At 38.3% G+C, this 9,696-nt stretch overlaps 2 protein-coding genes across 2 annotated transcripts; one reads left to right on the forward strand and one right to left on the reverse strand.

The window, feature by feature from the left end:
• The first annotated feature begins 738 nt into the window (after window positions 1–738).
• On the forward strand, window positions 739–4,483 carry LOC108827818 (cationic amino acid transporter 2, vacuolar). Its single transcript, XM_018601312.2, has 15 exons — window positions 739–879; window positions 1,076–1,243; window positions 1,314–1,515; window positions 1,597–1,681; window positions 1,938–2,078; window positions 2,147–2,265; window positions 2,342–2,438; window positions 2,511–2,683; window positions 2,769–2,835; window positions 2,909–3,067; window positions 3,154–3,409; window positions 3,500–3,608; window positions 3,705–3,817; window positions 3,933–4,008; window positions 4,100–4,483. The coding sequence occupies exons 2-15, from the start codon at window positions 1,081–1,083 to the stop codon at window positions 4,254–4,256; spliced, it is 1,917 nt and encodes a 638-aa protein (XP_018456814.1). The 5' UTR covers window positions 739–879; window positions 1,076–1,080; the 3' UTR covers window positions 4,257–4,483.
• On the reverse strand, window positions 4,472–7,369 carry LOC108827819 (uncharacterized). The gene is made up of 11 exons (XM_018601314.2): window positions 6,892–7,369; window positions 6,667–6,740; window positions 6,489–6,583; window positions 6,288–6,409; window positions 6,123–6,206; window positions 5,953–6,033; window positions 5,779–5,856; window positions 5,583–5,678; window positions 5,390–5,469; window positions 5,189–5,277; window positions 4,472–5,092 (listed from the first exon to the last, which is right to left on the reverse strand). The coding sequence occupies exons 1-11, from the start codon at window positions 7,267–7,269 to the stop codon at window positions 4,620–4,622; spliced, it is 1,650 nt and encodes a 549-aa protein (XP_018456816.1). The 5' UTR covers window positions 7,270–7,369; the 3' UTR covers window positions 4,472–4,619.
• Between the last annotated feature and the right edge of the window lie 2,327 nt (window positions 7,370–9,696).

Raw genomic sequence — 9,696 nt, forward strand, 5'->3', positions numbered from 1 at the left:
TAGATCCGTAATGATTGATTCAATTTGGAGTTTAAGTCCTTCCACTCTATGCAAGAGAAAATACAACTGAAGGAAAAGAAGTGAAAATGACGAAGTTCTAATCAAAACTTTTATAGCCATGTTGAAGATCGTTGACTGTGCAGTTGTTGCTGCTTCGGTTTTGGGATTTATATCACTGTTTGTGGTTTCTAATTTCCAAGACTTCATCTCACTTTGCAGTTCGATGGTTGCTGAGATTAGAGAACTTATCCACATCATTAGTTATTTGGGCGTTTTCTATACCCTTAATTTCTATATTGTATTTGATTCTTTGTAATAGCTGTTTGTTTGGCATGAATGACTTCGTTTTCATGTATGTATATTTTTTCCATTTATGGAGAGTAAGAATTTTATAAAAGTAAAGTTTGATAGAAAAAATATTCTCTCCGTTTCAAATTATCTGTCATTGTAGAGCAAATTTTTTGTTTCAAAATAAAGTTCGTTTTCGGTTTTCAATGTAAAATTTATTGAAAATATTCTCTATTTTATTTTTTTATTGGTTGAAATATGGTTATGTATATTAGTAATAGTGTTTTTATTTTGAAAATATATAAAATTAAATGTTTTCTTAATCTGTGTGTATAAACTTAGAACGACAACTAATATGAAATGGAAGGATTAATGTATAATATTTTAGAACATAGAAGAAGCAAATCACTTTTTGTGATAATGATGCATAATTAATATTTCTCTCTTAACTTCCCAATGCGACACGACCGATTAGATTTTGAACCAAACTAAAGAAGCAATAGAATAAAAAAAGAAAAGAAAAAAGAAGAGAGTACCGAGACGGCAAGAGACACGTTGAAGGAATGGCCCTCCCCTCCCCTTTGGCATTATGTCAGGCCGTGGCTCCTTTCCCTACGCCACCAATCAATTCAATTCAAAACTCATTTTTTTTTAATTAGAAAAAGATCTCTGCCCTCTTCTTCTTCTCCCTTCTTCCTCCCATTCTCCAGAGAATCAATCCATTTGAATCAATTTTTTGACGAAAAAATATAAATCAATCGATTAATTGATTTGATTTGATATTCAGAGGGGATGGGTTTTCTGGTGGACACCCAAAAGGAAGGAGGCGGACACTCGTGGGGTTACCTCAGGAGTTTGGTCCGAAGGAAACAGGTCGACTCTGCAGCAGCCGAGCCTCGTTCTCATCATCACCAGCTCGCCAAAGCCTTAACTGTTCCTCACTTGGTTGCTATTGGTAAGTTCTGAGTTTTAGGATTTTCTTTTTCCCACCAAGATTGATCCTTTTTGTATGTTTTGTATAAAAGGTGTTGGAGCAACGATAGGAGCGGGAGTGTATATACTTGTGGGAACAGTTGCAAGAGAGCACTCAGGACCCTCTCTTGCTTTGTCCTTTCTTATTGCTGGAATCGCCGCTGCACTCTCTGCCTTTTGCTATGCTGAACTCTCTAGTCGTTGTCCCTCTGCTGGCAGCGCCTATCACTATTCTTACATTTGTGTCGGCGAAGGGTACTCTTTTGTCTCTCTTACTTACTATTCTATTCTATTCTCTGCTGACTTTGATTTTCTTCTTCTTGGATGATTTTAAAGAGTTGCGTGGTTGATCGGTTGGGCCCTGATTCTGGAATACACGATTGGTGGCTCTGCTGTTGCTCGTGGCATTTCCCCTAATCTGGTCTCTTTACTAGCTTTCCATACTTTTTGTTCGTCAAATTAATGTTCTTTATTATCCTTAAGTTGCTTCATGCTTTCAAAGGCCATGTGTGTGTGGACTATTCATACACATCCTTTCTCTTGGATTCTTGTTTTATAGATCATTTGAGTGTTAGTTATGGATTAAAAATAAAAAATCAAGGAATATTCTCTTTTTTTCTTCTTCTTTTTACTTTCTGTTTAGCTAAAGCTTTTTGGGCATTAAAACACTATTACAGGCATTGATTTTTGGTGGTGAAGATGGTTTGCCTTCATTCTTAGCGCGTCACCAGATCCCAGGTCTTGATGTTGTTGTTGATCCATCTGCTGCTATTCTTGTCTTCATTGTTACTGGCCTCTTGTGCCTTGGAATTAAGGAGGTGCGTTACATACATACACACTCTTTTTTTTAGTTTATTTCCCCACTGATTTAAATTGTTACTTGCAGAGCACATTTGCTCAGGGGATTGTGACTGCAGCCAATGTGTGTGTCTTGTTATTTGTCATCGTAGCTGGCAGTTATCTGGGCTTCAAAACTGGTTGGGCTGGTTATGAACTTTCTTCAGGGTAAGATAAGCATTATTCACCATCCCTTAAGAAGACAAATAGGATCAAACCAAAACCATTTTATTTTATTTTTAAGGTTTTTTCCATTTGGAGTGGATGGAATGTTTGCTGGTTCTGCTACAGTCTTCTTCGCTTTCATTGGCTTTGATTCGGTTGCAAGTGCTGCAGAGGAGGTAATTTTGGGAAAGCTTTTTTTACCCTTTCAAGCAACTAGTACTTATAAGGGTATCCATATCTATGGGCAGGTGAAAAATCCCCAGCGGGATTTACCAATTGGAATTGGTCTTTCACTCTTTCTCTGTTGTTCTGTCTACATGATGGTCTCCATTGTGATTGTTGGCTTAGTCCCTTACTATGCCATGGATCCTGACACTCCCATATCCTCTGCGTTTGCTAGTCATGACATGCAATGGGCCGTGTAAGTACATGGTCGTTTCAGATCCAGTTTTTGTCATTCTACTTAGACATATACTTATAAGATTGATTTGGGGACTTTGATGTAGATACTTGATAACTTTAGGAGCAGTCATGGCTCTCTGCTCAGCTTTGATGGGTGCCCTTCTCCCTCAGGTAAAAAATTAGCTCTTTCTTCCTTGATGTGTGGTTGTTTACCTCTCAATATGACTAATACTCATTTTCACAGCCGCGAATTCTGATGGCAATGGCTAGGGATGGTCTGCTGCCTTCTCTTTTCTCAGACGTTAATAGACGCACACAGGTTCCGGTTAAAGCGACCATAGCAACTGGGCTTTGTGCAGCAACCTTAGCCTTCTTTATGGATGTTTCACAGCTCGCAGGCATGGTAAGAGACAGTATTGTTTATTCCTTCTCTAGTGGAACTTTTTCTTCGTAATTTTAGTATTTTAAGAGTTGGTGATGATGGTGCAGGTGAGTGTTGGGACACTTCTGGCATTTACAATGGTGGCAGTATCAGTGTTGATACTCAGATACGTTCCTCCAGATGAGCTACCCCTTCCGGCATCCCTCCAGGATAGAATCGACTCTGTTTCCTTTACATGTGGTGAAACAAAGTCATCCGATCATGTTGGCACTTCTGACAATAGTAATAAACAGCCTTTACTTGCCGAGATTGATGCTTCGGTTCATTTCCCAGTTATGGAGAAACAAGAAGCTCTTGGGTGTTGTAAGTAAATTCCACTATTGAGACACATCCGTATCTTCCACTAAATTGTTTTAGCACAGACTTGACATTTGTCAATGATTTTCTTAATAGGGGTTTTGAGCGAAGAGAACAGAAGGAAGGTCTCTGGATGGAGCATTATGTTCACATGTATTGGGGCCTTCCTTTTAAGTTATGCGGCATCAAGCCTCAACTTCCCAGGGTTGGTTCTCACTCACCATTGTCTATTTAGAGCATTGGTTTTCCTCAAAAGAAAAAAGCTTTTATTTGCTTCTCATCATCTGAAAATGGTTTACAGGGTTATTAGATATCCACTGTGTGGCGTTGGTGGAAGTCTCCTCCTTGCTGGTTTGATTGCTTTGAGTTCTATAGATCAGGATGATGCCAGACACACTTTTGGACATTCTGGAGGTAAATGAATTACTATTATGATTTGATTTTGGTAAACAATCAATTTCTTAAGCATGTGAAAGGCAGGCCTTAAAATATATCTTAAGTGTGTTGTGTCAAAATTCGTTTTGAATAGGTTTCATATGCCCGTTTGTACCACTCCTGCCAATCATATGCATCCTAATCAACATGTACCTTTTGGTTAACCTTGGGTGAGCATGCTCCTCTTTTATTTCCCATTATTTGATTCCTATAAAAGAACCATCATAGATGGAATCTCACTGACTGCTTAAACTTAAACAGATCCGCGACATGGGCTCGTGTATCTGTGTGGCTGGTGATTGGAGTGTTGGTGTATGTTTTCTATGGAAGAAAACACAGCTCCCTGGCTAATGCAGTTTACGTAACTACAGCTCATGCGGAGGAGATATATCGTGAACATGAAGCTACTTTGGCATAGTGTCTGTTTGAGGCAAGTTCTTTGGTGACAAGAACTATACATATGTAACAAAATCTGTACTATTACATCGTTTTGGATGAAACAAGACTGGCATAATATATTCCCACACGTTCTTTGTATATAATATATGTACCGATATAATCAGAACAGATTCGGGACTTGTCAGTATGGTATCTCTGTTTGGAGGGTTCATGAGTCTACAAAAATGTTATGCATTTTCTACAAAATGGGTGTTTATTTTCCTTTATGTTTTAAACACATCATGATAACATGAGCATTCGGCTAGCATTCAGCTATGAAAAATGTCTTTTAAACAATCATTCACTACAATCATGATATGATGGCAGGCAGTAAGGCTAATGCTTAAGGCCAGGCACCCCATTTCTGGTCTTCATCTGGGCGACACCACTCAGCATCCACTTTTTTATTCTCTTTGCTAATGTCTTTTTGAGTGGTTAATGGCCATAGGTCTCCCCAAAAGGATTTCTTGGCTTGCAAATGAAGATGAGGGTTCTTGCTTTTCGTTATCACTCTCCTCTCAAAAGCTCCCTCTGACCCTTCCTCGTTGGTCGGCACACACATGTCCAAAGTCACTTGTTTCCCCTTGCGGAATGGTGGGAATATGATCCTTCCCCATCCTCCTCCCACGCTCGCCCTCCCACTCCCACTCCCCTCTTCCTCTTCTGTTTCTTTTACTTCTACTTCATCCTCATCAGTATCTTCACCTTCGTCTTCTTCTTCTTCCAGCTCATCCTCGTCCTCATCGGTGATATCAGAGTCCTGTGCTCTTGGATCAACATAAGGCACCTCAACCACCTGTGTTTTGATGAACTCCTCTGCATACATCAAAATGGATTCGCATATCCGTCAGCTCAAAATGGTCCAACTCTAGCAAATATATGTATCTCATAAAATTAGCCCCAGACTTTTACCATAATCAATCTCGAGATCTTCCGGTTTCCTATTCGCGCGCATCTCCTTCAAAGTCTCCAGTTTCAAATTATCAAGAGGCCATGCTTCCCTATATTTTGAAAGCAAAACCCAAAATACTTCACAATCTTGAAAAAACAACTTTTCTCTCTAGGTATTTTAATATTAATATATATCATTCAACATCACCAAAAACTACCAACCGTGGGCGCTGACCTCTCCTGAAAACCACAAAGCAAAACTTCTCATCCTCAAAGCCACGCAAGGGAACACCTTTTGTACGCTGCAAAAAAAGGCTTAAGGTTTTGAGTTTGGAGTCATCAGCAAACAGAGAGATGACTAAAACATTTATATGTTTGCACATAAAACATTTATATGTTTGCACAAGGAAGGAACCTTGTAGGAACGCTGAGACGAAGTCCTCTGCAACCGCTGAACAAAATGGCAATACTTTCCAGTGTTTTCCAACGGACACTTTCCATCATGAGGGCACTGCTCTCGTTTGCAACCCAAATTATATGTTTTCACAAATACATTCAACATTAAAAAAAACAGCACCTAAGGAGACTTTTTTCAGTATTTTGACACTTACGGGAGCAACAATATGCGCACCGGATTTGAGATCCAGCACTTCCTTGCCAACTTCAGCTTTCTCCTTTTTACGCAGTTTCTTGACAAAAATGGAGAACATTCCAAAATAAGCAGTAGAGGTATAAATAACTTGTGACAGCAAAGGGAAAAACAGATGGCCATTTGAAAACACTACTCTGTTCTCCATCCACAGTATATAGGACCGCATCTGAGATATGATATTAGCACCATGTGGCGTTCCTGGTTCAACCAAAACCTGTTCCGCCAGATCATATGTGAAGAGTTCCGTAAGACTCATTGGATAGTGTAAAAGAGACTCATAGAGGAGGAAGGTTGAAAGCATACCAAGAGATCATCTGTAAGGTCCCAGAGCTGGCGAACCATAGTAATCCTGTCTTTTAGAGATGGTATCTCCCCTAGCACATAAGACTTAAACCACCGTTTGTAAACTTAATCAGCAAATGACTTATAAACAAGAATCATTATAAAGAAGATAAAATGTTAACCCACAGCGATGACAAGCTCATGTTTCCTCTCGGATTTATCATTGAGGATTCTGCATTTCTTGTTGAGCTCCTGGGAAAGGGATAGCAGGCTAGTATACCCATGGATCAGAGGCAAATCCTTGAGGCCTTTGCATATTCATCATCATAACAACAACAACCAGTAAGATGAGAATCAAACCACAAGGCAAACACTTTTATCAATTACCCTGAAGCAAGTCACGTCCTGCACGCTGCATTGATTGAGATGGTTCCACTATATTAACTTTCTCCGCACACTTTGGCCAAACCTCTTGAACTGCCCTACAACATTGTCACCACATAGAAAGAGAGAATCAATCAACACCGGAAACAAAATAAGAAAAAGACAATAATGCCCTCCTCACCAGAAGCCAGAACCGGTGCCGGCACCAAAATCAAGCACCCTCGTAGGCTTAAAACCCGGTAGCCTTCGACGAATCTATAAAAAAAAATTAAAAATTGTCAGCTTAATCAAATGTATTACATATATCATCATATTGTATATAGTTCATATACTGGTATATGAACTGATATAATATATGTAATAAAATGAAACTAGAGTTAAAAAAAAAAGGAAGCTTTTAAAAGACCTCAGTGAGGACTCTGTAACAGACGGAGTAAGCGGCAGGCATACGAGACGCCACGTAAGCAGCAGTCTCGCCGTCTCTGTACTCGAGACCGCTGTCTCCGTAAACCGTCTGTATCTTCCACCGCTTCGCCTCCACGGAGTTCATCGAATCCGCCAGACGCTTCGCCGTCGTCTCGGGCAAGAGAAGGTTGGAGTCCTTGATCTCCTGGAACGATTCCGACAGCTGGCGAACCTTCTTCCTGATGTGAGGATCGTCTTCCTCGCGGAGGTATTTCTTTATCGCGCGACGGAGACGCACGGGCACGACAAGGCACCTGAACGACTGCTTCGATAGTGTCCTTAGGGCTTCGATCGTGAATGCTTTCGGGGCATTCGCCATTTCTATTGATCTGAATTGCGTTGCGTTGCAGGCGAGGTTTTAGCATAACCTCTCCTCCCAGGAGGAAGAAGACGAGAGGGTCTAGGGTTTAGTCCAGTGGGCCAACGCTATTGTTTTAAAAAACAAAATGGGCCTTATATGACCAAATGGTTATATGATAACACTACACTACCATGGCCCCGCTGAGGATCACATCATTTTGATTCAAGATTCCAACTCATATAATCCACAAATAAAAAAAATTTATACCCACATTTACCCTGCCAAAACCACGGGTAATCCGTCAAAGTCGCAGATAATACTAATTCTGTTCAAAATAATTATTTTGTTTATATAAAAATTATTCTTAAAAGTAATATTAAAATAATGTATACTAAATAACAATTATATAAATCTTTATAATATTTTACATTTTTCGAAAAAAATTCTTTTAAAAAAAAATTACAAGAAAAATATTTACGGGTTAAAGAATATCAGCGATTCAAACTCAACTGATCCCCATCCATCTCATTTAAAATAAACTCTGTAACTAAAATTTTCTAATTACTCGATCTATACCTGCCCCACAGTGGATCAAACACAGCAGAATCCACGGGTTTTGAATAAAATTTCAGCTCTATTGGAATGTTTCATTTCAGCACTATCACGATCCAACACAATTAGTTACATCAAACAGATTTCATTTCTCTAGAGAATGTTCCCCCTGATCAAGGGCCAATTGCTATATTAGAGAAGTTCCATTGGGACTTGAAAGATACTCAATAAATATTTCTAATAGTAAAGTAGAGGTTAAAAATAAAGGAAAAATTTCTCATATATGACATTTATACTCATGTAAAATCTTCATGCCATCATGTATTAATCTTTAAATGGTTTACATTTTCTAATTTTGAAATTTTATTAAATAGCTAGAATTTGTTAAAATACTAATATAATAAAATTAGATAATTTATTATTATTATTATTATTATTATTATTCTTTGAATATCTCTTGCTTTAGATATTTATTTTCTTTGAAATATCTAATTAAGGTGAGTATCTAAAATTGTTAAAATTAGTATTTTAGTAATTTTCAATTAATCATTTAAACTCTGAAAGTTCAAAACATTTGAAAATTAACACATTTCACAAATATTCCATGAATATCTACAAATCTTTTATTTGATAAGTTTTTCTGTTCTTTTAAAGTTGAGATACCCATATATAAAGTATATCTCACTGGAGATGTTTTTTTTTTAACAGGGATGTTCCGCAATCCGTAGACCCGTAGACACTTCCGTAGCTTTCCGCAATCCATAGGCCCGTAGTCACTTCTGTAGCTTTCCGCAATCCTTAGGCCCGTAGTCACCCCTGGCCCGAAACCAGCCATTACTAATATCCATTACCCAAGGGCCCAGCACCAACGCCGCACTTAAATTTTAAACTTGGGGAGGGCGTAAAGCATTTCGTGGCCACAAGGGGTATTCGAACCTGGATTCTTATCGGCGTTGGAACTGCCTCAAGACCACTAGCCCACCACCTTGTGGTTACTCATTGGAGATGTTGTTAGAAGTTCATAAAGTAAGATTGACATATCAAATTTTTGGATTACCCAAGTTTTTCTTATAAAACAAAAATTATCAAAGAAAAGCCATATCAATTTTTTTAGACATGATTGATGTGTTAATTTGTATACGAACCAAAAAAAGTGTTGTTTGCATATTATAAAGTTCATGCATGCAATATCTTTTCGTCTAAACATAAAGTAACAAATTAAGAATTGATTTTCAAAGTTATTCTTTATATATTGATTGTGCTAGATTGATGTAGGTAGGAATTACATAACAAAGACACAGCTAGATTTTACAAAACCCTACAACTATATTTACATAAAGAAAACACACAACCACATATAATATAATATGGAGGCATGGCTTATACACACTACACACACAAACGAACATATATTGCTATATATATACACATATATTATAAAGTAATGCTCTAGGTCTTTTAACAGGGCTTGGGATTTAGACATACACAGCATCGCTGATTAAAGAGAAGTTAAAGGTTTGATAAACGTTGGAGTGGAAGCTGGAGAAACCAACAACTCAGAAGCAGTCCACAGTCTCTGAGCTTTAAGATTGCACGATCCAGATTTGGAAGTTCGAGCTTCATTGCAGTCTGAAAAGTATTTGCCACACACGTTCCTCAATCTCGGACTCGTTGCTACGTAGCATGTCGTTGCTGCTGCCTATAAATAATTAACATGGTTCATTAAGCTATTTTCTATGATATACATATACGATTTATTAGTGAAAATCGATTAAGTATTGATTGATTTGCGTACCTGAGGAACAGACTTCAATAGCTTGGAGGTTAAAAAGAAGACTAAATCAGTGATGAGGCCGTCTCGGTCTCGTGTGAGACGTGTTCTCACGATTCCAG

This window comes from Raphanus sativus, unplaced genomic scaffold (genome assembly GCF_000801105.2).
Source record: "Raphanus sativus cultivar WK10039 unplaced genomic scaffold, ASM80110v3 Scaffold3259, whole genome shotgun sequence".
Classification (NCBI taxonomy): Eukaryota; Viridiplantae; Streptophyta; class Magnoliopsida; order Brassicales; family Brassicaceae; genus Raphanus; species Raphanus sativus.